The following is a 27,238-nucleotide window of genomic DNA, read 5'->3' on the forward strand; positions in this document are numbered from 1 at the left end:
AACCAGATTTGATGGTCTCCTAATAATCAAAATCTGTTCATCACCTTCCCAGGACAACAAGTGGTAAGCGACTACACCCACAAGATAGTGGTTAAAGAGGATGGTACTCAGTCCCTGATCATTGTCCCAGCCATGCCAGAAGACTCAGGAGAATGGACAGTCGTGGCTCAGAACAGAGCTGGACGTTCATCCCTCTCTGTCACTCTCACTGTTGATGGTAACGCTTCATTTACCTTTGGATGTTCTGTGATCTCTGTTGAATCTCTTTTGGAAAAAGATAACCATGGACATTTGGTTCCGTAACACTTTCTTTTCAGCTAAAGAAACCTTGGTGCGACCCCAGTTCACTGACAAGCTGAAGAACATCAGTGTGAAGGAGGGCACTCTGGTCGAACTGGCTGTCAAAGCCATCGGAAACCCCCTGCCTGATATCGTCTGGCTGAAAAACAGTGACATTATCACACCACACAAACACCCAAACATCAGGTATGCAAATTAGCTGTATTAGCAGTATTCAGAAATTGGCTCTCTCACACCCAAAATGAACACTGAGTACATGAGATATTCAGACCTTTATAACGATGGTCAAACAACTGAGCGAGCTGCCAGTACAGAATGGCAAACAACATACGTAACATAGTTCGTTTTCAGTGGCATTTTAATTGTAATTTTGTGTTTGTATGTTTTTGTTTGCTTTTTTTTTTTTTTTTTCAAAAGTCTCCAACTCAAAAAGTAAGTCCAGTATTTTGAGCTTTAATTTTATATTTTGCGAATGAGTTAGGTTTGACCTTTCAAAATCTAGCAGTGGCATCATCCAATCAGTTCACATTTGTCAGAGTGAACTAACAGTATTCCTCAAAACAACTGTAATTTTTTGATTTCGTAAAAAAACTCAAGTGTTGAAGTTTTCTAATGCAATAAATCCGTGTTCCAGGATTGAAGGAACCAGAGGAGAGGCCAAATTCCAGATTCCCTCAGCTGTTGGCTCAGACAGTGCCTGGTACACAGCGACAGCCATTAACAAGGCTGGCAGAGACACCACTCGCTGCAGAGTCAACGTTGAGGTTGAGTATGCTGAACCTGAACCAGAGAGAAAGCTCATTATTCCCAAAGGAACTTACAAAGCCAAAGAAATCACTCCTCCAGAGGTAGAACCCCTGCATCTGCGATATGGACAGGAGCAGTGGGAGGAGGGCGACCTTTACGACAAAGAGAAACAACAGAAACCACAGTTCAAGAAGAAGCTGACTTCTGTTCGCATGAAGCGTTTCGGTCCAGCTCATTTTGAGTGCAGACTGACCCCTATTGGTGACCCCACCATGGTAGTGGAGTGGCTGCATGATGGCAAACCCCTGGCAGCTGCTAACAGGTTGCGCATGGTCAATGAATTTGGCTACTGCAGTCTTGACTATGAAGTCGCCTACGCTAGAGACAGTGGTGTTATTACCTGTAGAGCCACAAACAAATATGGAGTCGACCAGACCTCAGCCACCCTGATCGTTAAGGATGAGAAGGGTCTTGTTGAGGAAACACAGCTTCCTGAAGGCAAGAAGGGAGGGCACAGAATCGATGAGATCGAGCGTATAGCTCATGAGGGAGGACCTGCAGGAGTCACCGCTGAAGAGGAAACTGAGAAAATGAAACCTGAGATTGTCCTTCTTCCTGAACCAGTCAGAGTTATGGAGGGCGACACTGCCAGATTCCGCTGCAGAGTGACCGGTTATCCAGCACCGAAGGTCAACTGGTACCTCAATGGACAACTTATCCGCAAGAGCAAGAGATACAGACTTCGCTATGATGGTATTTACTATCTGGAGATCACTGAAATTAAATCCTATGATTCAGGAGAAGTTAAAGTGGTGGCAGACAACAACCTTGGCTCAACCGAGCACACGGTGAAGCTGGAGATTCAGCAGAAAGAGGACTTCAGAACTCACCTGCGCCGCGCTCCTGAGGCTAAAGCCGCTGAGGCTACACCTGAACCTGGAAAAACACCATTTGAAGTGGTGAAGGCTGAGAAACCTGCAGAAGACTCTCAGGTGAAAGAAGTGGTCAAGCTCAAGAAAGCCCAGAGAATCGTCCATGAGAAAGCCTCGGAAGAGTCGGAGGAGCTGAGGAGCAAGTTCAAACGCAGGACAGAGGAAGGCTATTATGAGTCCATCACCGCGGTGGAGCTCAAGTCACGTAAAAGGGATGAGTCCTACGAGGATCTGCTGAAGAAAACCAAGGAGGATTTGCTTCACCATGCCAAGGAGAAGGAAGAGGCGGAGAAGAAGAAGGAGGAGGAGCGCCGCAAACTTACAGCTAAACCTCTAAAACCAGAGAGGGTCAAGCTCTCAGCCAGTATGGAAGCTCCTAAGATCCTGGAACGTATTACAAGCCAGACAGTTGCACAAGGTGACGAAGTGAAGTTCAGAGTCAGAGTCGTGGGCAGACCAGAGCCTGAGTGTCAGTGGTTCAAGAATGGTGTTCAGCTGGAGAAGTCAGATCGTATTTACTGGTACTGGCCTGAGGATCACGTGTGTGAACTGGTGATCAGAGACGTCAGAGCAGAGGATTCTGCTAGCGTCATGGTTAAAGCTTCAAACACTGCAGGAGAGACTTCAAGCCATGCTTTCCTGCTGGTGCAAGGTAACACGGTGTTCTAAAACTTATCACTAACTCTGACAAAATGTTGTATTTTCTAACAAAGGTTTGTTTTCATTTTTGCAGCAAAGCAAGTCATCACCTTCACACAGAAGCTGGAGGACATCAATGCCAAGGAGAAGGACACCATGGCTACCTTTGAGTGCGAGACCAACGAGCCTTTTGTCAAGGTCAAATGGCTGAAGAATAATGTGGAAATCTTCTCTGGAGACAAATACAGGATGCACTCTGACAGAAAGGTTCACTTCCTGTCTGTGCTGATGATTGGCATGAAAGATGATGCAGAATATGCCTGTGTGGTCATAGACGATGATGTCAGGACGACTGCCAAGCTTAACGTTGAAGGTGGGTTGGCTAATTACTGGCTACAGTCGACCACCACTGTGTCCAAGTATATGACTAACTTTTCAAAAACCTGGTACTGACAGTGATGTACTACCTGTATTATACAACAAACAGGAGCCCCCCTGGAGATCCTGAAGCAGCTGGAGAGCACAGAGGTGCCAGAGACATACTCTGCAGAGTTTGAGTGTCTCGTGTCTCGTGAGGATGCGGAAGGCAGCTGGTTCTTTGGAGAAAAGCTGCTCTCCCTCAGCAGTAAATACGTCATATCCTCCCGTCGTGGCAGACACACCTTGTCTGTCAAAGATGTGAAGAAGGAGGACCAAGGAAAATATACCTTCACGGTGGGCGAGTTCAAGACAAGCGCCTCACTGAAGATGAAATGTGAGTTTTGGAAGTAACTATAAGTTGTTGACTTTGTATTTTTGGTCAATTTAGAACATCTAGTCTGGTCAGAATCGGTCAGTCCATGCAACACTAACAACTACGGGTCAGATTCCTTAATCTGACCAGTAGTAAGGGTAAATCCTTAAGATTTTTGTTTCCTTCTGGACTTCGTGCCAAATTTTCTCTTGCACTCAAAAATGTGACAATTTAGTAGATAGCCATGAAATTTACTGAGCACATTCTTGCTCATCAGAGGATGAACCCTCATGACATTTCTTGAGTTCACACCACAAGCTACCTCGTAATATAAGGGCTCTAAAAAATCTTCATCTTCCAGCTGCCCATTTCATATATAGGGGTGTAAAGAATACCATCATCGTTAAGGAGCATTAGTTTGATTTTGACTCTGGATCTAGTGCCTAACAGGTTTGTCTTGATGTTTCAGTGCGTCCAGTGACCCTGATGCAGCCTTTGACTGACCTGACGGTCTGTGAGGGCGACATTGCGCAGATGGAAGTCAAGTTCTCCCAGGAGAATGTTGAAGGGACCTGGATGAAGAACGGGCAGCCCATCACAGCCTCAAACCGTGTCCACATTGTTATTGACAAACAGATCCACAAAATCCTGATTGAAGACACCAACAAGGATGACTTTGGAATGTACTCCTTTGTCGTTCCCGATCAGGAGATCTCAACCTCCGCAAAGCTGGTCATTCAGAGTAAGTCACCTGAGATACATGCTGTCTTAGTATTTTGTATTCCAAAATAAAACCTTACAAACAAAACACTTGATTTTGCATTGCAGCTATTGGCGTTCTGATCCCACTGAAGGACACTAGTGCCGTTGAGGGCACCAAGGTTGTCCTCGAGACCAAGATCTCGGCTCAGGACATCAGCTCCGTTAAATGGTACCACAATGACCAACTACTGATGCCCAGCGACCGAGTCCAGATGGTGGCAAAGGGAGCCAAGCAGCGTCTGGTCTTCAACAGGACCTACGCCTCAGATGAAGGACAGTACAAACTGGTTGTTGGCCGAGCTGACACCAGCTGCAGGTTAACTGTTCAGAGTAAGTCTCACAAGAATGGAGAGAGTTTTCTGTTGACCTACAAAGAACAATATGTTTATCAATTACAGTACATCAGATAGATGAATAAATAAATAATTCATTTAATTTACTACACCATTTCTTCCTACCTGGATGGTGAGTTACATTTTGTGTGAGGGTCTACTTTAAATGGCCCAAAATAAAAATGGTCTTACTGTTTGTTAATATTTATTGAACGATGACCAGTTGAACATGAGTTAACTGCCTCAACTATTGTTCCATCTGAACAGCGGTCCAGATCGTGACCCCAATGAAGGACAAGGAGTGCTCTGAGTCTGAGAATGTCACCTTCGAGGTTGAGGTTTCTCACCCAGGCATCGACGCCTTCTGGACCTTCAAAAGGCAGCCACTCAAAGCCAGCGCCAAGTATAAGATGGAGTCCAAGAACAAGCACCACACCCTGACGGTCATGAACGCAATGAAGGATGAGGAGGGCGAGTACATGTTTGCCGCTGGTGAGAAGATGTGCAGTGCTTCTCTCACTGTAACAGGTATGCCCGAAATATGCTTTATATCTTAATGTCTTGTAGGGTTGACTGAACCAAGTACTGACTGAAAGGAACTATCTCCTTCACCAGGTGGTGCTATCAAGAAGCCTCTGCGTGATTTGGTGGTGGCTGACTCCCAAACCTCCGTGCTGGAGTGCGAAGTAGCCAACCCGTCTGCAGAGGGCAAGTGGCTGAAAGATGGCCAGCCCGTCGACTTCAACGAGAATGTGGTGAGCGAGGTCAAAGGCGCCGTCAGACGCCTCGTCATCGTCATCACCAAAGCCACCGACATCGGAGAGTACACCTATCAGGTCGCCACCTCCAAGACCTCAGCCACCCTGAAAGTTGAGGGTAGGTCCAAGTTTTCTGAATGAAACTGATGCATATAGTACGTGTTAGATAAAATGTTGGAATCCCTGATGAAGACACCACACCGTCTCTGTAGGTTGGCTAACCAGCATGCTTCCCAAAATGTTAGAGATTTACATTTTTAATTTTTGGTTTGTTGGTATATATCTGTCCATAGCAAATGGCTGCTTGCAACCCCCAGGCTGAGAGCCGCTTATCTAAGGCACCCACAAACATACAAGTTACCAAACTCTGGATTAATGATGATGTTTGCCTCCACAGCTGTGAAAGTCAAAAAGACCCTGAAAAACCTGAATGTGGTCCAGACTCAGGAAGCTGTGTTCAGTCTGGAGCTGACCCACGAAAATGTGAGAGGAGCGCAGTGGATCAAGAATGGTGTCGAGATCCAGCCCAGCGATAAATACGAGATCAGTATCGAAGGCACAGTCCACACCTTGAAGATCAAGAACTGCACCACACATGACGAGTCTGTTTACTCTTTCAAACTGGGAAAACTGTCTGCAAATGCCAGGCTCAACGTTGAAAGTAAGCAACCACAATTTCAGATGTTTTGTCAAAAATAAAAACTCAAAAGCGTCCAGATGTACAGTTCCCCGGTAAGCCATTAAAAAACAAACGATAAAACTATAAAATATTTTCCCACAGCTATCAAAATCCTGAAGAAGCCGAAGGACGTGACGTCACTGTTGGGCGCAACAGCTGTATTTGAGGTTGGCATCTCTGAGGACAATATCCCTGTAAAGTGGATGTTCAACAACGTGGAGCTGAGGCCAAACAAGCACTACAGGATGCTCTCTGAGAAGAAGACCCATAAACTGATTGTCCAGGATGTGGACAACAACAAACAGGGAGAGTACACCGCTGTGGTGGGCCACCTGCAGTGCAGCGCTCGTCTCATCGTCGAATGTAAGTGTTCATCTCTAACACAGGACTCTGTTTCATGTTCCACTCTGCTTCAGATACATGTTGGATTAATATTCTGCATATACATACTTTTTCCCTTCAGCTCTACGAGTCACCAAACCCATGAAGAGCATGGAGGTCCCTGAGACTCAGGTGGCCACGTTCGAGTGTGAGGTTTCTCACTTCAACGTACCATCCACCTGGCTGAAGGACGGTGTGGAGATCGAGATGAGCGAGAAGTTCAGGATCGTGGTTCAGGGGAAACTCCACCAGCTGAAGATCATGAACACCAGCAGAGATGACTCCGCGGAGTACACCTTCATCTGCGGGAACGACCGAGTGTCTGCAACGCTCACCGTTAGCCGTAAGTTCCTCCTCTTAACTACTGTCTTTGATGCTTTGATGCTGAAATTTTGCCTTTTGATGTTCAAACAACTTTTAGCCAATAATGGATCTAATGGAAATTCCTTGTGAAACAACAAACCCATAATATAGTATGTTATGCCCATATTAGGCCCACGATTCATAAATTCAGTAAATTGTAAGGACTTTGTTTCACAGGTGCCTAAAAGCAGTGGTGAACTTACCATTACTTTTGTTGTTTTCCAGCCATTCTGATCACGACCATGCTTCAGGACCTGAACGCTCAGGACAAAGACACGGTCACATTTGAAGTGAATGTTAACTACGAGGGGATCACGTACAAATGGCTGAAGAACGGCGTGGAGATCCGGTCCACTGACAGATGCCAGGCTCGCTGCAAACAGCTCACACACACTCTGAGCATAAGGAACGTCCACTTCGGGGACAGCGCTGAGTACACCTTCATGGCCGGCTCTGCAGTTACTTCAGCCAAACTCCATGTTGAAGGTAGCTCCATTTTTGGTCTCTACCAACATCTGAAGGAAATATCTGGTTCTTCAGCTGCTAAATTCTCCACTACATTCAAAGAATGTCAAGACCTTCCCCAGTGACCACTACAACCTCCTGTATGTCCAACAGACCCTTCTAAAGAAACCCTAAAACCTCCCAATGACCCCTAAAAACCAATAAAGGACTTCTAGTACCCGCCCTGTTATAACTAGAACCACTTATAGAACCCCTAGAACCTCCTAAAAGATCTTACCAGTCACCACTACAACCAGTCATTATGTTTCTACACTCATTTAAGTGTGTTTTCCGTACATTTGCATGTTTGCTTTTGGTCTTTGTTTGATTTTTGTGAGATTTGGGTGTCCTGACCCTGACCCAGAGTACGTCTGCACAACCAAAATCAAAACTGTAAAACTAAAAAGCTCATAAGTTGAGTTGGGTGTTAATGCTCTGTGATTTCAGCACCACGAGGAGTTATAATAGAACCTAGAAAATTTATTTTTCAACACAGTCTCTCCCTACATTTACACACTTAGTCATGGATCATGCAGATCCCTTCTTTGTAGAAGTTGGTGTCTTGGACCTCCAGGAAGTGGTCCACAGCTGTGATGCGTTACCATCCCTGTCAAAATGGTGAACACTTAGCTTCTTCTTCATCTTGGAGGAGATGGTGGTACTCTGAGGGGCCAAAGCAGGACAAGGACCTCCCTGGGACGGAGGTAGCTGAGGAGTGCACAAAGGCCATGTGTCCATTTTCTCAGACAGAGCTGACTTCCCTCGTTAGCCCCTTTTAGAAAATCAGAGAAATCACAAAAACGTTATTGATCCTCACAGAGAAATGACTTCTTCACTTTACAAAGAGTCATTAAATACGAAGATCACACATATGGATTACTGCTTAGTTTAAGTAAATTAATTTATGACCCTGTGTTTATTACTCTGCTGCAGCCCGTGTGGTTGAGTTCACCAAACACCTGAAGGACCTGAAGATCACAGAGAAGAAGCGGGCGACTTTTGAATGTGAAGTTTCCGAGCCGAACATCCAGGTGATGTGGATGAAGGACGGTCAGGAGCTGGAGATGTCCGACAGGTACGGGAGTTTGTACTCAAACTACAACGAAATCATGAAAACAAATCAAAAACGGTCCTTGACCACATTCATATGTTTTCTGTTTCCTGCAGATACAAAATGACCTCGGATAAATTTGTGCATCGTCTGGTTCTGCCATCGGTCCGTCTGAGTGACGCCGGAGAATACACCGCTGTGGCCGGATCCAGCATGTCCAAGGGCCACCTGGGAGTCGAAGGACGGGATGTCAAAATCTCAGAGCCCGCTAGCAGGGACGTCACTGTGAGTTCACATACTATGTGTACACATGCAGTCAAGACAAAAAAAAAAAAAACGGTGCCAGAGATTTGATCTGCTGAAAATAAAGCGTTTCGACTGTTTTTTTTTTTTCACTAAACTGAAGTAGATTTAGTGAGAACTCCTGGGAAACAATGGAATCCCAATTCACCAATCACCTGTCTTTGTAGGTGGTTGAAAAGCAAAGAGCAACCTTTGAGTTTGAGGTGAATGAGGATGATGTAGAGGGTCGCTGGATGAGGAACGGAGTGGAGCTCCACCTCTCGGCAGAGGAACGGTTCAGCTACGCCACCATCAGGAAGCTCCACCGCCTCACCATCTCTGAGACCTACAGGAGCGACGCCGGAGAGTACACCTTCTTAGCCGGCAAGAACAGAAGCACCGTGAACCTTCATGTCAGATGTAAGAACTCCGAAGCATCAGCGGATCAGTCTGATTTCACGTCCTGCTGCTTCTTGCCTTACGGTTTTATCAGGACGCTTTCTGAACGTTTATACAAACTCTAATGATTCACTTTATTTCCTGCCAAACGTTCCCTGCCCCAGAATCTGAAAAGTTAACCCACCTTCCTGTTTCCTGTCTTCAGTGCCAGAGCCTCCTCAGATCGCCCGCCACATGCAGCCTCAGACGGCGATGTCGGGTAGATCGGTTCGCTTCTCGGTGCAGGTGAGCGGCATCCCTCAGCCTCAGGTGTCCTGGTACAAGGACTCCCAGGCTCTGTCCACCAGCTACAAGTGCAAGTTCCTCCACGATGGAGACGAGCACACGCTGCTGCTGCTGGAAGTCTTTCCCGAGGATGCCACCGTCTACAGCTGCGAAGCCAAGAACGACTACGGAGAGGCGACAAGCTCCGCCCCTCTCACTGTGGAAGGTCTGTTATTACGGCGAGGCATTGATATCTTTTGTTTTTTTGGGCTAACATTATTTTTTGTTCCACTTATGAATTATTTGCTCTGCATAGGGTCAAAAAAGACGTCCTTTGTGAGTTACCAGAGACGAAGACATTTCATTAATGAAAAAGAGAAAAGCTGCAAATTAAGAACCTGGAGCCAGGCAGTCTTAAGTGTTTGAACCTGATAAATGACTTGATAGGTTATAGAACTGTTATTGATTATTTTTATCATCTTGGCTTCCAGTTCCTGAGGTGGTGGCTCCGGTCTCTGCTCCAGTCCTCATCACTCCCATACGGGACATCCTGGTTGCTGTGGGACACCCTGCCCAGTTCCAGTGCACTGTCTCTGGGGAAGGTAGTGACCGCTGCTCCCGATCCATTTTTGTTTTAATTTGCTGTTTATACAAACTCGGTATCATTTGCACTGAACATATGATGATCCTGACTGTAAACCAACGCTGTGTCTCCAGATCTGCAGGTTTCGTGGTTCTGTAATGACAGAGAGATCAAACACTCAGACATCTTCAAGATGTCTCGTTATGGCGACACCTGCCAGCTGGAGATTTCCAGAGTTCTCCTCGACCACGAAGGAGAGTACTCATGTGTCGCTGCAAATTCCGCAGGAATGGCCACGTGTGCGGCGACTTTGAATATCGACGGTGAGTTTTTCAGATTTTCAGGATTAAACTGTCCCCGTCCCCCTCCAGGGGACAGAGCTGGGGGAGTGCATTGCATCAGAACCTCGACAGCATGCTTCACACTCGCCTTGGCTAAAATAATATGAAGCATCTGTCGGCCAAAATTCAGTTGAGCCCATAGAAGGCGCATGGTTCTGCCGGGGGCCAATGGCGAGGTTTCAAACTTGTGACCCCGTGATGCCAAAGCCAGAGTTCACCTGCTGCTGGTTACATTAAATTATGGTTAGAACCGTTTTCCAGCTCAGCCCTCAGAAACTTTTTCACGTTTTAATTTTCATCATGTGAGAAACAGTTAAACTGTCGGTCTCTTACCTGATATGCATGTGACTTCTTCTGTTCCTACACGAATAGCTCTTAACAGTACAAACATCTTTTTTTTTTCGGAGACGTGAGTCCGTATGTCAGGGGAACGCAGCATGGTCAAAACAGAGCTGAACTCTGGAGACGTAGCTTTCCAGGTTCCTCGAGCACAGATGTAATCCGTAGCTTTTTTGATTGTTTTATTTAAAATTTTGGCTCCAGTCTGAGCTTGCATGATTGACAGCGGAGACCGGCCACTGTCCACTCCCTCACTGATCCTGACTGATCCTCAGCACTCCACTCCAACTTCACCCTTGGCAAACAAGCTCTGACACAAGTAACCTGAAGGAGTCGCCAGAATGATGTGTTGACCTAATTCTTCTACTCTTTCTTACTGCCCAGATGAAAAAGCCTTAGCTAGTGTGTGGAGCACTGGGGCTGAGACTAAACTAAGTCAGAGGCTGGAGGCTCAGACAGAGAGTTTCAGCTCCCTGTCGGTGGGACAAACAGCCCACAGTGTTGAGTTTACTGAGACGGTCTCTGAGAGTTCCTCCGTGTCTTGGAGGACAGTTGAGATTCAGATGGAGAGCATCAGCTCGGTGGACGTGAGCTCTGAGAGCAGCTTTGATTTCAAACTCTCAGCCAGCCCCAAACTGCTGATGGAAATGAGCGACGTCCAGGTGAGAAGCGGCGAGATGGCTGAGTTCAGATGCTCGTTCGACGGGCAGCCCTTCACCGGGGTGGCGTGGGATCATAACGGCAGGAGCCTGGCGGACACGGAGCGGGTGAGGAGCTCTCAGAGCGGGGGGTTGTTGTCCCTTGTCATCCGCGGTGTTGGTGCGGCGGACCAGGGCATGTACCGCTGCACCGCCACCAACCAACACGGCCAGAGCAGCTCCTCCGCCCAGCTCACTGTTGAAGGTGGTTAATCTTTCTTTTTTTTTTATCAGTCTGTCTCTTCATCTGGTCCATCCCACCTTTCTACTGCTCCTCCTGCTTCGTCCCTTCCTCTCATAATTTAATATTTCCTCTTAGCCTTGTAACCTGTAGACTGTAATTAAAATAACAAGCTTTTTAGTCTAGTTTATCCTCTTCCTGCTGTTGCCAGCTTCGCATCGCTAACCTCATCATCCATCCTACTAACCCCCTTTAGTGTTTCGAGTCACAGCCTTATACTCTCTGACCCCTAATTACTCTCCCTAACTTTATTCTCACCCAGCTAAAGAAGCAAATCTCAAAGCAGAAACCCCCGTCCCTACCGATTCTGTGCGTAAAGTGACTCAGGCAGACAGGGAGACCCCTAGAGATCCCCCCGACCAAGACAAGCAGGAGGCAACGGAGAAGCCGGGACCGTCTCCTCCATCATCCCAGAGGCCTTACAGCTGCATCAGCCACCTGTATTTCCCTGATGTCATGCCTTATGACTCGCGAGGTCAACGCCTCTCCAGCCGCCCCGAATACCTGATCAGACTCCCCCCCGAGCTGCTGGTCCGAAACAGAGACAGCGGCTCCTTGTATTGCGTTATGAAGGGGCTTCCAACTCCGTTTGTCATTTGGCTTTACAACCGTTTGAAAGTTGACGATTCTGTGTCTTACTCTCTGAAACATGACGGCCCCCTGTGCTGTGTAAATGTTAACAATGTGGGATCCGGACATGGGGGCTCTTCTTATACTTGTGAAAATGTCAACTCAGCCGGGGACGCTGAGTGCCACACAGTGATGAAAGGTTGGCATCTGCATGCTTTTGGTCCTTCTGCTCGCTCGGGCTCTGTTTGGCCCACCACTCATCCACACTGCTTTCCACCCACACAGCCAGCAGAGGCACACTTCTTCACAGGGCGACACCACTTCTTCAACAAGGTTTAACCGCTGTGTTTAGGACAGGTCGCTGACCTTTGTGTCCTGCTTTACTGACCAAAACATGGAAAGAGATAAAGAGAGAGGGACACTCATATCACTGAGCCTTTTTATTTTTTTTTCAGCCAAAGGTGCTGCACACTAAAGACGAACAGGAAGCATGCAAGAATGTTAGTGAAAGAACAAAACACAGAACAACCAGACGATATGGATGCACGACCTGTCACTGATTCTAACAGTCTTGCACCATATGAGACTTTGTGTGCAGTTATGGGAGTGTTTGTAATTTGTGAATGTTTGTGTCTTTACAGTAACTGCAGTGGAGAAGGAACCTGTGATTCAGGTCCAGGAGCAAGTGGAAGGTAAATATTGTCTTGTGTGTCCCTGACGTAAAGGTGTCTTCTTCATGGTTTCGCTGTAGTACAACGTCATCCGAGTAAATGTTGAGGTGAAGAATGCATTGGTTGCGCTGGTTAGAACGTCACATTACATTTTTCAGATTCTGTTTATTTTTCTTGTTTCTTCTGTGGTATTTCTGGGTTTTCTCCATTTACCGTTTTCCAAAATATTAAGTTTGATTTTTTTAAAAATTATTACCCAAGATTTTCCCAGGTCTTTAACCCTGTTAAACCAACGGGAGCGCCGGCGATCTCTTTTGCATATCAATTTTTAAATGCCGGTAAAACTGCAACCACATAAGATAGAGCAATAATTCTTTTTGCTTATTAAACCGGAGGAGTAACACTTACATATCAAACATGTCTCAGAGAGCTGTTCTCTTCCACGAGTGGGTGTGCAGAAAACCAGTAACAGCGCACACAATAAAACTAGTATAATCCAGATAGCGGGTGTTCATTTTGTTTTTGTCTTAGTTTATAAATTTGAGTGTATCTCAAAAACTAGCCAATGAATACACTCAAATTTATTGTGGTTTAAAATTATTTTGTGCAACTTTTTTATATTTCTAATTTTGAGGGATACAGCTAAGACATCTCTGTATTTAGAAAAATATGTGGCACCACAGCAGGTAAAAATGTAAAATATGTTCTGGCGGATTTGGTTCTATGGCAGGTTTAAAAGGGTTAAACTGAGTCTAACGGTTGTGGATTCGTCGCAGTTGAATACTTTTCTTTCTGAATGGGTTTTTCTAAAAAAAAAAATCTTAGAACCTGACAGTTTGGAAAAGGATAGGAGCAATGAAAGGTATTTGTAACTTGTAGTAAATTGGCTGAAACATTCAATCCAGTATGTTTGTTTCATTTGCCTTGCAGTCAAATCTAACTCAGCTGTAGACTCACTGTGTTGGCTGCAGTGTGTGTCTCACTTTACTTTAAACTGTCATTATTCCACTCAGCCTTTTCTAGCTTGGCCGTCACGGTGGAAGAGGAAACGCAGGAGTTGTACTACACTGGCCTAAAGTTACCAGACAAAACCAGAACACTTGAACTCAAGCCAGAGTCCAAACGCTACTCCAGCACTTTGGAGAAGAAAAAAGAAAAACCCGTTTTCCTCAGCGAACTTTCTCCTGCAGCTGTGACTGTTGGAGAAACGGCTGTGTTTACTGTCAAAGTGTCCGGGTTCCCTAAGCCCACTGTTCACTGGTTCCACAATGGGCAGATTATAACGAGTTCGTCCGTGTACACATTCCTTCATGAGCGAGATGAGTATAGCTTGGTCATTAACGAAGTTCGAAGGGAGTTTGAAGGAGAGTACTCCTGTACGGTCAGCAACAGATTTGGCCAGTCGACGAGCGCTTCTTATCTGGACGTTCAGCTGAAGGAGCCTGAAAAAGAGAAACGAGATGAAGGGACAACATTTGTACCGACTGGGAAACCTCCAGAATTCACTAAAACCCCAGAGTCTCTTCAGTTGTCTGAGGGAGGTCAGGCTTTCTTCAGGTACATTGTGACTGGAGATCCTCTCCCTGAGGTTCAGTGGCTCAAAGGCAGCTTCCGTATTCAGCCTAGTGGGTTCTGTATGATTGTGAACAACCCAGATGGATCAGGTTTTATTAGTATTAAGAGCGTCAAACAAGAACACAGCGGTGTTTACACCTGTAAGGTCTCCAACCAATATGGGGAAGCAACTTGTGCTGCCGAGCTGCTGGTGTTCAGGGAGATGGTTCAGGAAGAGCGCACATTAGTAAAGAAAACTGCAGGTCTGAAGATCTCCATGAGTGAACAAACCACAGAATCGAGGTTACACCAGGAAAGAAGCCGGTCTGATCAGATGATTTACACCATCAGCACTGAAGACCAGCAGATTATTCAGAGTGAGGAGGTGGGAACCCTCGGAGAGCTCGATATCTCTGCTGCCACCCTCCGTCGAGAGCAGCTCACCCACCAAGCAGCAGTGTTGCAGTCCCACGAAATACAAGAGAGGGTTTCTTTGACCCCCGCCCATCCACCTCAGGCCTCAGCTGTTCCCATGAAACAGGTTCACTTGGCAACTTTCTTATCTTCAGTCCAAGAGAGACAAAAGATCACGGAGCAGCACTCCGAACCGATTCTTAGCCCTGAGGTAGTCGAGCTCAAGTCAGCCAAAGAGCAGCCGTCCAAGCTCATGTCGGCCACATCTGAAGAGGTCCTCCCACTCACCTCAGTGAGATCTGAGGCCCTGATGGACCAGGCTCCAGAGCACATGCAGACATCGACTGAGCCCAGGCAGCTTGTTAGCAATCACCAAATACAGTCGACTCAACCCATCCTTGATGAAACTAAAGGCATCATGCCCAGACCAGAGGAGGAGAGGAGTTTCAGAGTCACAGAGGGTGTTAAGATTTTATACTCAGCTCAGTCTACACGGCAACTGCCGATCACAGAAAGGCACTCTGAGCCTTTGCCGGCTTTAGATGCAGCAACCAAACCCCTCATTCAGAAAGAGCAGTTTGTACCAGTTGTAGCACCAGTGAATGAAACTCGAGTGGCGTTATCAAAAGAGCAGAAATTTGAAATACACAGACCAGAGCAGAAGAGCATCATCCCATTCAAAGACTTAGTCTATAAATCAGCTATAGCTGCTGAAGAGAAATACGAACTCCAGGCCGAGCAGGTAGGTGAGGTGCCAGGTGTAACTTCTTCGGAGTGTCTGCAGCCTCAGCGAGAGGGAGAAAGACTTCTGAACCTGCAGGTTATCAGTGATCAGGATGTTTTACAGTCTGAGGGCAGGTTCAGCAGTGAAAAGCCTTTTACAGAGCAGGCAGAAGCGAGGAAGAGTCCGACTTTGTTGTATTCTGTGACTCAAGAAGAGCAAAGAACGGTGGTTTGTGAGGCAACTTCAGAGTTTGCAGCAGAGACAGACGCCACATCGATTCAGCCAAAGAAAGAGTTACCACAAACAAAACACCTTCAGTCAGTTCATTCCTTACCAGTTTTACCAAAGGAAGGCATACTTACCATCACTAAACCTGACCAGCAGGTGGCGACACAGAAACAGGAAAAGGCCAGGAGACTTGCAGCTACCTCAGAAGAAAGAAGAGCGATCACAGCAGATTATCACAAAGATCTTGATTTGACGGTGACCGGGGTTCGGTCGCAGCTTCGAACTGAGCCCAGACCCCTGAACATCCTCACGGTCTCCTCCGAACCCACACAGCTGCCAAAGGAAACTCCTTTCAGTGCGGACATGAAGCAGCAGCGAGCACTAGTCCAGAAAGAAGATTACTGGAAAATCATGCACTCTCTGAATGTCACAGACACTCAGGCTATTGAGGAAGGTCACACTGTTACTCTTGAAACTGGTGAGAAATTCAGGCCTGAGGTGACCATTGAGCCCAAGATCCCCAAAAAGTCTGTTTTCATAGAGGAGAAGGCTGTTGCCACAGAAAGCTGTACTGTCTTAGAAGCTGCTGAGCAGGACTTTGCATTCCAGATCCAAGAGGGCCAGTCAGTTCGACAGTCAGTGATGTTAGAAGAAAAGCAGGTCATTATTGGAGAGCTTTCAAGTGAGATGCATAAATCTATGGGCTCGTCTGCCTGCGTTACGATGCAGCCCAAAGGAGTTATGTTTGTCCATGAGTCAGAGGACAGTCAGATTCTGCCTAAAGAACTCAACTTTGTCATTCAGGTTCCCACAGCTTCAGGTCTGAATATACGGCATCAGCTCAGAGATGTCCTGAAGTCTGCTGTGGCCAGTGACCAGACAGTGCTCCTGGCCGATATCATAGGAAGGTTAGAGGCTGTGGAGGTGCAGGAGGTGAAGGTTCAGAGAGAGCCCAAACTAGCCACCAGTACATATCTTATTACAACACCAGGTGCTCCCATGGAGATTACGCTGTCTTTTGAGGGTGAATACCCTCAGACAGCTGACCTCAGGTCTGAACTCCAGGTAGCTCTGCATGCTATGGTTTTCCAGGAGCAACAAAGTCTTACATCAGAGCAACCAGGCACCATGCAGATTGAAAAGCCTCAGAAGGCGCTTGTCAGCTCGGCGCCCACAGAAGAGGCGTTGTCCTCTGTGGTGGACACTGTGATGGTGGCAGAGAGTGCAACAGGGTTTCCTCCCACTGTGTCTCAGTCTGCAGCCATCAAAACTGAAGCCAGGGCATCCTTCCAAAGTGCAACAGTTCAGAGTCGGTCTGAGATCTGTGAGTCCAGGCAGGTGAGCAGGAAGATAGTGAGGTCAGAGACGGATGCCACTGCTGGTGAAGCCACCGCCACGGTTTCTATGGGCCAGGTTCCCGTTGCACAAAGTGTGGACATTTCTGTCCACAGAGAAACCAGGGAGGAGTACCTTTCAGAGGCAATCATCATCAGTGAGTCCTCAGACAGTCTGGTGGACTGTCCCGTCGTTGTGGACACTTTGGAAGACATTTGCACTGAGGAAAACGGCAAGGCCAATTTTAGTGCCACCATAAAGTATGTCACCAAAGTAAACTGGTTTTTCAATGGGCAACTTGTGAAATCTGGCAAAGAGTTCAAGTGTTCTAAAGACCACGACACATACACACTAGTTATCAACAAAGTTGTCAAGGAGAAGCATCAAGGAGAATATGTCTGTGAGGCTGAGAATGAAGCTGGCAGGACTACAACGTCTTCAAGACTCACTGTGGTCTCAAGAGGTTTGATGATGGGCAATTCTTTGATATCATCGTCAACTAACTTCACACATTGGTGAATTTTACATTCTGTTGTCTGCAAACCTCAAACTTTATTTAAACTTTTGGGTAGTATGTATGAGTTGAATGCAAACAAAATCCTCTCATTAAGTGTCTTGAGTATTTTCCTAAGTGAGACAAAATTTGGAGGTTTGAGGTTTTTACCAGACAGCCGTAAAATCGTCCCTTTTCCTCACTGCCCATCCATCACTCCACAAACACATGACCCCCCATATCCATAACCGTTTCCTCCAGAGGAATCATCTTTGACTCCATTTCTTTAAACATCCATCACTCCTCTCTTCTCGGTTCTTTCCTCTTTGCATGCTTTCTCTCCTTTTCTTACCACAGATTTTCTGTTCATCACATCTTCAGTCAAGCCTAATCTTCCATTTTCCTCCTCCACAGTCACGACACGATAACTTTCCATCCCAGGTCCACTGCATCACCCTCTCCAGTAGAAACATTCCTTTCTGTTTCCATTTCACCTTCTTCTGTTTATTTATTTATTTCTTTTTATCTTTCTTTCCTTCCAAAAACAGTGAAACCTGTGTTCAAGCACAGGATTGTCCCTTTGGAGATCAACATTGGCAACACCGCCAAGTTTGAATGTGAAACTGAGGATGCTCCAAACGTGAGCTTCAAGTGGTTCAAAGATGGACAGCCCATCAAGGAGAGTGATAAATACAGGATTATCAGTCGCTTCAGCGTTTCCTCCCTGGAGCTTCTGACCCCAACCAAGGACGACAGCGGCGAATACACCTGCAAGGCGTCCAATCAGCACGGCAGCGATGAATGCTCCGCCTCTCTCAGTGTGACAGGTGAGCGTGACGCATGTTTCCTTCTGCTTCGCTGGTTGGGTGTGGCGCTGTTATTGGCAGTGGTGGTCTTTGTTGGATAGTTACTGGATGCTTCGGTTTGTTTTTGATTGGCAGGTTTTCGGGTTGATGTCAGTAAACAGGGTGTAACACATCACCACTAATATGTTTCTCTTCTCCTTAATTCTTATAGAGCGATACCCTCCTGCCTTTATAACTAAACCTGACCCTCAGACTGTGTATGTTGGAAAGAGGGCACTGATACAGTGTGTAATAACAGGATCTGCTCCTCTGAATGTTGTCTGGCTCAAAGACAACCAGGCCTTACCCCATGTGCCTACACACTACCAAACCTCTTGTGAAAAGAATAAACACACTCTTGAGATAACCAAGCTGGAGGCAGCTGACAGAGGGCTTTATGTTTGCACAGTGTCAAACAGTGTTGGGGCGGCTGAGTGCAGCATGGAGCTGCGCGTTATTGATAAGCCCAACTTTGTAAAGCCCCTGAGTTCTGTCGCCGCCGTGGTCGGAGCTCCTCTGCACCTGGAATGTCAGGTGGACGAGGACACTGGAGTGGCTGTCACTTGGACCAGAGATGGTAGAAAAATCCACCAGTCTCCAGACTGTAAACTGTCATTTGAGGATAAGACAGCCACCCTTGATATCCTAAAGACCTCACTGAAAGATTGTGGAAATTTTGTGTGCATGGCGACGAATGACGCTGGGAGTGCAACTTGCTCCACGTTGGTGAAGGTACAAGGTAAGAGTTCGTTTTCATGTACACTGCCACATTTGAAGCTGTTGCAAATCTGCAGTACTGCCTGTAATTATATACTATGGTGTCCAGTGCTGATGGTATAAACGCAGCTCCGGCTTTCCCTTTTTTTTCTGTCTTAAACCTCTTCTCTTTCAACGCTGGGTTGTTATTTTTCAATGACTTCTTTGACTTGATAATGCCTCTCCAGAACCGCCAGTCTTTGTAAAGAGGCTGGAGGCCACCACAGTCTGGAAGCAAGGCAGCACTGGACGGCTGCAGTGCGCCATCAAAGGATCTCCTGAACTTCACACCACCTGGTTCTTTAATAACAGTGAGCTGTCCGCTGGTGGCAGATATGGCATCAGTCTGAAGGATGGTGTGGCCACTCTTGAGATTCGGGATATCGCGTTGAGTGATGGTGGAAACTACACCTGTGAGGTTCTCAATGAGTCTGGCTGTGAAAGCTGCAGCACTAAAGTAACCGTTAAAGGTGTGCAGACTTACGCAATATGTATTACAGAACCAAACTTTCAGTCTGTAGAACAGCCCTAACTGAACTATATGTTCCCCTTTAGAACCGCCGTCTTTCAAAAAGGAGTTGCTCTCTTTAGAGGCGGTCAGAGGCTCCGTGGCTGTATTGGAGTGTGAATTTGCAGGCTCTGCACCACTGGAGGTGGCCTGGAAAAAGAATAAGAAATGCCTGTCCACAGATAAGAAGTACAGGATAGTGTCACAGGGATCCCTGACCTCTCTGGAGATCCACTCATTTGAGAGCACTGACACCGGTGAATACGAATGTGTTGTATCAAATGAGGTTGGGTCAGTAACCTCAAAGTCAGTGGCTAAACAGAAAGGTTAGTGAGGGCACAACAAACTTTTATTACAGTCATCATAGTGATCTTAGCTGTTGTTTATATCATTATTACGGATACTGTTATTTCAGAGCCGCCTCTGTTCTCAAAGAGGGTTGAGAGTGCTACAGCAGTGTTGGGAAACACAGTGAAACTACAGGGGACCGTCAAAGGCTCGGCTCCCATATCTGTCAAATGGATGAAAGACTCCGAGCTGCTGAGAGATGATGATCCAAATATCAAAATGACGTTTGAGCACAACGTCACAAGCATTTCCTTCTCGTCTGTTGAGATAAAGCACGGTGGCAGGTATACGTGCCTCGCTGAAAACGAAGCAGGGCAGCAGAAATGTGAAGCCGTCTTAACAATTCAAGGTCAGACCACACTCCTGTTGACTGGAAACATTTTCCAAGTTCAGATACATTTTTTTTAAAGTCTAAAACTTCTGTTGTATTGTAGAACCAGCTAGGATCATAGAGAAAGCAGCATCCATCAGTGTCACTGCAGGAGAATCAGCCACATTGGAGTGCACGATTTCTGGAAGCCCAGAGCTCAAAGTGAAGTGGTTTAAAGACGGCAAGGAGATGATCAGCAGCCGTAAATACAAAATGTCGATGAAGGGGAACACTGCCATCTTAAAGATCCTGACAGCAGATAAAGGAGACACTTCTGAGTACACGATGGAGGTGTCCAATAAAGTTGGAAAAGACCAGTGTACATGCTCTGTCACGGTTATAGGTTAGTTTTAGCCACCAGTAAATCGTCAATAACAGCTGACAGATTTGGCCCTTGATGACAGTTTTATGTTTGGTATATGTCCCTACACAGATCGTGCAGTTCCACCATCCTTCACCAAAACTCTAAAGAAAGTGGACGCAAATATTGGTGGTAATGTTACATTGGAATGCAGAGTTTCTGGATCTCAGCCCATGGTTGTCTCTTGGTACAAAGACAATAAGGAAATCCACAGTGATCACAAGTATAAGCTCGATTTCAGTGAGAGTACAGCCTCTGTCACGGTAACCGGCGTAGATCACAGTGACGGTGGAGTTTATACATGCCGGGCCTCTAACGATGCCGGACAAAAAGAGACCACTGGTACTTTGTCAGTCAAAGGTCAGAGGAGTTGAATTAAACATGAATTTCTGCCAAAATTACAAATGAGAAGTTAGTTTTAAAGTTATTAACAGGCTTTGAACATGTATGCTGTTCTTTCCCTCCTCAAAAAAAAACTCCAGAACCTCCATTCTTCACAGTGCAACCTGAATCCCAGGACGCTTCGCCGGGATCAAATGTTGTCTTAAAATCAGCCTTTACAGGATCAGCTCCTCTGGTTGTGAAATGGTTCAGAGAGGAGAAAGAGATTTTCACTGGGGGGAAATGCTTCATAAAGAAAGACGCCTCCTCGAGCTCCTTGGAGCTTCACTCTGTGAAACCCAGTGATTCTGCTAAATACACATGCCAAGTATCCAATGATGCTGGGAAGGTGGATTGCACCGCGTTGCTCTTTGTAAAAGGTGTTGTTTCGTTCTTTCTTTTTAAAAAGTGATTAGCCAACCGTTCTGTTTTTTGTTTTACTTTAACCTCTTGTTTTTGATGTAACTGTTACAGAAGCCCCAACATTTACACTGAAGCTTGAGCCTTCGCAGCTGCTGAAAACTGGACAGCCTCTGAAGTTGTCCTGCAAAGTGCAGGGCACCCCAGTTATTAGCATTGCGTGGTTTAAAAATGGCTCAGAGATCGTTTCCGAACACAGACACGCAATGTCCTTCGACGGCTCAATAGCGACTCTGGAGGTAGAGGACTGTTCTGTAGGGGACAGTGGAAATTATGTCTGCGTGGCATCCAGCGAGGCCGGCAGAGACCAGTGCAGCAGCTCAGTGACAGTGAAAGGTTGGTTCAGTCTTTAGTTGTCTTCATACAGTTTACCTGCTAAACAAAGCCTGGTCCACATCGTTCTTTAACATGCTGCTGACAATGACTGGATAAAGCACAGGGTCAAATATGCTTAAAAAAATAAGTGACACTGTCAAATGCACTGTGACGCCGTTAAATGAACTCTGTGGACCAGGCTGGTCCTCTTCAGTCCTCTACTGACTTTAAATATAACATTTATTATCTCTTCTTTTCTTATAGAGCCTCTGGTGTTTGTGAGGCCTTTTGAATCAGCTGAGTTTGTAAAGGGATCCGATATTATTTTGGAAGGAACCGTCTCCGGTTCCCCTCCATTTGAAATAAGTTGCTTCCTCAACGGCGAGTTGATCATAAACGACAAAAGACATAAGATCAGTGTCCAAAATGACACGATCACGCTTCACATCTCGAACTGTGTGACCGGAGATGCTGGAACGTACCAGTGCACGGTTGCAAATGATGTTGGAGAGACATCTTGTTCTTGCCAGATTTCACTCAAAGGTTAGTGAAAGGACAGTGATGCGTGCCGTCATCCAAGCTGATCTCTAATTTCTTTATGAGTGATGGATGCAGAGTTTAGCAATAAGGTTTTGGGCAGAACAATGTTTACGTTCTTGTGTGTTAATAAAAATCTAATCCAGGCACCATGATGTTTTCTCTAAATTTAGCTAGTCCTAAATAGTTGTATATTATTATGATTTGTAGGAGATAAGGTCGCTGCATGTGGTTTTCCTATTCAGGCAGCCTACAGAAGGTTAGATCAGGGAGAGAACGTTTTGCAATGTGGATCCTTATGTTTGTGCGAATCCTCCTGTGGCCTGATTTGTGGTCTTCTCTCACTAGAACCACCGTCATTTGTTCAGAGGCTAGAGGATATGTCCTGCGTGGTGGGCACTGAAATCTCTATGAAGTGCATGTTGTCTGGATCACTTCCCATGACTTTCTCCTGGATCAAGGACGATTGTGAGCTCACAGAAGATGAGCACATTAAGATGACCTATGAAACCAAAAATGCCATGTTGAATTTGAGAAATGCTCAGTTATCACATGGTGGGAAATATGTCTGTCAGGCACGGAACAAAGCCGGGACTCAGCGATGTGCCGCTGTGCTCATAGTCACAGGTTTGTAAGACGTTTTCTGGTTCTTACTTGTCTGCTGAACTGCTGTTGCTTTTATGTCAAGCTTAATGCTTTGTCTGTCACAATAACATCCGTACGCCGTAGTGGCTAATTCAGTTTGGATCATTTCCTTATACCAGAGCCAGCAAGTGTTTCAGAACATGCAAAGTCCATCAGTGTAACCCAGGGTGACCCAGCCAGGCTTGAATGCAGACTCTCAGGCACCAGACCACTTAAGTCCAGATGGATCAGGGCGGGAAAGGAGCTGACCTCAGGCCAGAGATACAACATCCAGAGCACAGACACCAGCTCTGTGCTCCAGATTATTAAAACAGAGAAAGGTGACAGTGGTGAATACACCTGCGAGGTTTCAAATTTTGCCGGGCGCAGCTCTTGTGAAGCATCAGTTACTGTCTTAGGTCAGTTTATTCCAAAGTTTTATATCTTTTATGAGATTTGTTTTGTATTGTGTTCATACAACCAACTTAACACTGTTGTGTACTTTGTATGTAATAGATCAGATAATTCCACCATCTTTCACAAGAAAACTGAAGCAGACAGAAGGTATCAAAGGATCCTTTGCTCATCTGGATTGTCTTGTATCAGGCTCTTTGCCAATAACCATTCAGTGGTACAAAGATAAGACGGAGATCCAGCCCGATGAAAAACACAAATGTACATTTTTTGAAAATGCTGCTTTTCTGGAAATCTCTAATCTTGACAGTAAAGACAGCGGCAGCTACACCTGCATTGCTAAAAACAAAGCGGGAATGGTCCAGTGCTCTGGGACTTTGATTGTTAAAGGTTGGAATTCAGTTTTTATGCTCAGCACTTTCTCTCAGCTCAGTGTGTAATCAGATAGTATATGTTGTGACTATGTTGTAATAGATGTGTTGGGGTTTGTCCACCTACAGTACCACCGTGCATTCTTGAAAAGCTTGAATCCATGAATGTTTTGCCCGGCTCAAAGGTCCAGTTTAACGTACTGGTCTCTGGCACGCCACCACTGACCATCAAATGGTTTAAAAACAAGAAGGAGATTCTATCCAGTGCCGACTGCTCTGTGATCAAAGACAACACGTCAAGCTCATTGCAGCTCTTCTTTGCCAAAGCCTCTGATTCTGGAGACTATGTCTGTGAAATACAGAATGATGTTGGCTCCACCTCATGTCAGGCAACACTCTTTGTCAAAGGTTAATATCGGTCTCTCACCTTAATCCGTTTTCTTTACTTTGCAGAGGTCATCATTCTTAAGTAACTGTTCTATGTATTTTTTTTCAGAACCCCCTTTTTTCATTGAAAAGCCTGAAGGTATGTCAGTAGTAAGAGTAGGAGACAGTGCAGTGTTTGAGTGCGAGGTTGCTGGTACTCCAGAGATCTCTGTCCACTGGTTCAGAGATGGAGCTGAGATTCACCCAAGTGTCAAACACAAGCTGTCATATTTGAACTCTGTATCCACTTTGGAGATTTGTCAAGTTAGTGAACGTGACAGCGGGAAATATTTCTGTGAGGCCTGCAACGAGGCAGGCTCAGAGAGCTGCACGGTTGCGTTAGAAGTGAAAGGTTGGTTTTGTTGCTGTACATGTTTACGTCCTGTCAGCATTTCATTTAAATGTGAAGCTCAAGTTGAATCTCACGTTACGAAGAGAAATCAAAGATCACTTTAGTCTGATTTGCCTTGTTATTTCAGAGCCTCCTTTGTTTGTCGAGGAGCTGGCGTCTCTTGACGTCGTTAAAGGATCCACGGCAGTGTTTGCTTGCAAAGTGGCAGGAAGTTCTCCATTTAAGGTCACATGGTTCAAAGACAAGAAGCCGATCAAATCCAGCAAAAAGTATATTATCAGTGATAGTGAAAATGTGGACTTGAAAATTCAGGACTGTAAAGTGGAGGACGTTGGCACTTACCAGTGCACGGTAGCCAATGAGGTTGGAAGTTGCACTGGCTTTACAGATTTGTCACTAAAAGGTTGGTTTTACTGATTGAACGTCACACTCATGTACATTAGGCATGAATTCCTGGATGCTGTCTGGTATTTCATTGCATCTTTTGTTTGAATTAGTGCCTCCAACGTTTGTAAAGAAGATAGAAAGTATCACCACTGTTTTGGGACATGCTGCAGTCTTTCACTGCGTCGTGGACGGTTCTCTGCCTCTCGCTGTACAATGGCAAAAAGATGAGAACTGGATCCCAGAGGATGCAAAGACTGAGAGAAAGTTTGAGAACAAAAAGGCCACTCTCAGAGTTCCTGCCTGTGAAGTGAGCCACAGTGGGAAATATGCCTGCCAGGTTGTAAATGAAGCTGGGCAGGACAAATGCTTTGCCACTCTTGTAGTGCAAGGTACCTGCATGCATGATTCTTATGCCAAACGTTACAGCTAGCTCTACCAGCAACAACAAGTGCACTCATCTCTTTTTATTGGTGTTGTAGAACCACCTAAAATCCAAGAGAAGCCGGAGGTAGTCCAAGTGACCTGTGGAGATCCGGTTAGTCTTGAGTGCAGGGTTTCTGGAACTCCTCAGATCAATGTAAGATGGACCAAAGATGGACAAGAGTTACAGTTAAGCAGGAAACATCGTCTCAGCTATGAGGACAACCTCTGCAGTCTTAACATCCAGTCCTCTCAGCTTGACGACAGCGGAGAGTACCTCTTTGAAGCTACAAACTCTGTTGGGATTTGTAGCTGTAGAGTTGTGCTGGTTGTGTTAGGTTTGTAAAATACTTCATACAACAGATATAAGAAGTTGTAGGGTTGCTTTTTTTCTTCGACTCTAATTATGTTTTAATATTGTTTCAAACAGAAGAGGTCATTCCTCCGATGTTCATTAGAAAATTAACAAACATTCAAGTGCCCATGGGTTCAGCGGTGGTGATGGAGTGCAAAGTGGCTGGTTCTCTTCCACTGTTAGTTGAATGGAGCAAAGGGATACAAAAAATCACCAAGAGCTCCAAATACAAACTTCTGCAGATTGAAAATACAGTCTCAGTGGAGTTAAAGCTGACTGAGAGCACGGATACAGGAGAGTATTCCTGCAAAGTTACCAACAAAGCAGGCAGCTGTGTGTGCAGTGGCGTTCTTACAGCTAAAGGTTAGCATTCAAAGGTCAACTTTGTCAATTTGTTTAACTCGAAAACTTGTTAGTTGTTTACTGTAATCGTTTTTCTGTATGAATTTTAGTGCCGCCAAGATTCATAGCTGAGCCTGAGTCTCAGGCTGTCATTCCAAAGTCTACCGTACTCTTCAGAAGTGTCTTTGAAGGAACACCTCCATTTACAATCAAGTGGTTCAAAGATGACATGGAACTCATCACTGGGCCATCGTGCACAATTAGACTGGAGAAATATTCTTCCTCCGTAGAGCTGTACTCGGTCGAGACTCGGCAGTGTGGGATTTATTCCTGCCAAGTTAGCAACGAAGCGGGCGCAGCGAAAAGTGCAGCAGAGTTGTTGGTGAAAGGTTGGACTCTTCTTTTTTTTTGTCCACCATCGCCATTCAGTTAACTCCATCTTTTTTTTCCTCCATTTTCGTAGCTCCTCTTTCTTCATCATCATCTTCTCTGTTATGACAGTGTGAATATCACTTTTCTTTTCAGGAATATCTATGTTGTCTTCAGGATCACCTGTCCACCTGTCCACATCCTCCATACGTCCCACTTGATGCTCAAGTGTCACTGTGTGCTGACAATGATAACGTTGTCTTTTTTTTTTTTTGATTTTGCAGAACCTCCTCAGTTTGTCCTGAAACTGCCTCCCACATCCTTTGTGAAGCAGCGTGAAGGACACTGTTTCGAATGCAAGGTCACCAGCTCGCGCTCCCTGAATGTCTGTTGGTACAAAAATGACCAAAAGATAATCGATGGAGGCAACTATAAGATAACGTTTGTTGACTCCACTGCGTACCTCCAGCTCTGCACCACAAAGCTTGAGGATAATGGCGTCTACACCTGTGAGGCTCATAACAATGCTGGTAGCGCAAGCTGCAGCACTGTTCTCACAGTTCAAGGTCAGCCATCGAGCAGATTTATGGGCCACACATTGTTTTGTGGACTTTGTTCCCTCTAAACTGAATAAGGACTTATATTCAGTGGAACTGTCCTGCCGAAGACTTGCTTGTCCTTGAATGTTACTTCTGTTAATATATCACAATGTATTTTCCAGAGCCTCCGTCCTTTATTAAAACTCCATGCCCAGCGGAGGGCATTGAAGGGAAAAATTCCAGCCTGCACTGTGAGATGTGTGGCACCCCACCTGTCCAGGTAAACTGGTACAAAGACAAAAGGCCACTAAAGGAGAGTAGGAAATATAAGATGGTCTGCGAGGGCAGCTCTGCCACGCTTCACATCATGAAACTGGAGCAAGATGACGCTGGTCTTTATGAGTGCAGGGTGTCAAACAATGTGGGAAGTGAATCCTGCCACACTACCGTTACTCTTAAAGGTTAGTACAGAATCAGTGCC

At 45.7% G+C, this 27,238-nt stretch overlaps 1 protein-coding gene across 8 annotated transcripts in view; it reads left to right on the forward strand.

The window, feature by feature from the left end:
• The window catches only part of ttn.1 (titin, tandem duplicate 1), a 159,046-nt gene that overhangs the window by 14,683 nt on the left and 117,125 nt on the right, over window positions 1-27,238 (forward strand). For all 8 annotated transcript variants that reach the window (XM_041056637.1, XM_041056638.1, XM_041056639.1 and 5 more), the window contains exons 17-37: window positions 53-217; window positions 318-486; window positions 935-2,631; window positions 2,713-2,991; window positions 3,106-3,372; window positions 3,821-4,093; window positions 4,180-4,443; window positions 4,713-4,973; window positions 5,061-5,321; window positions 5,601-5,864; window positions 5,985-6,245; window positions 6,346-6,606; window positions 6,852-7,112; window positions 8,064-8,205; window positions 8,298-8,466; window positions 8,652-8,883; window positions 9,068-9,352; window positions 9,618-9,728; window positions 9,844-10,032; window positions 12,540-12,590; window positions 17,866-18,144. In XM_041056637.1, the coding sequence (XP_040912571.1) occupies window positions 53-217; window positions 318-486; window positions 935-2,631; window positions 2,713-2,991; window positions 3,106-3,372; window positions 3,821-4,093; window positions 4,180-4,443; window positions 4,713-4,973; window positions 5,061-5,321; window positions 5,601-5,864; window positions 5,985-6,245; window positions 6,346-6,606; window positions 6,852-7,112; window positions 8,064-8,205; window positions 8,298-8,466; window positions 8,652-8,883; window positions 9,068-9,352; window positions 9,618-9,728; window positions 9,844-10,032; window positions 12,540-12,590; window positions 17,866-18,144 (6,141 nt within the window). The remainder of the gene's footprint in view (window positions 1-52; window positions 218-317; window positions 487-934; window positions 2,632-2,712; window positions 2,992-3,105; window positions 3,373-3,820; window positions 4,094-4,179; window positions 4,444-4,712; window positions 4,974-5,060; window positions 5,322-5,600; window positions 5,865-5,984; window positions 6,246-6,345; window positions 6,607-6,851; window positions 7,113-8,063; window positions 8,206-8,297; window positions 8,467-8,651; window positions 8,884-9,067; window positions 9,353-9,617; window positions 9,729-9,843; window positions 10,033-12,539; window positions 12,591-17,865; window positions 18,145-27,238) is intronic.

Source organism: Toxotes jaculatrix, chromosome 15 (genome assembly GCF_017976425.1).
Source record: "Toxotes jaculatrix isolate fToxJac2 chromosome 15, fToxJac2.pri, whole genome shotgun sequence".
Taxonomy (NCBI): Eukaryota; Metazoa; Chordata; class Actinopteri; family Toxotidae; genus Toxotes; species Toxotes jaculatrix.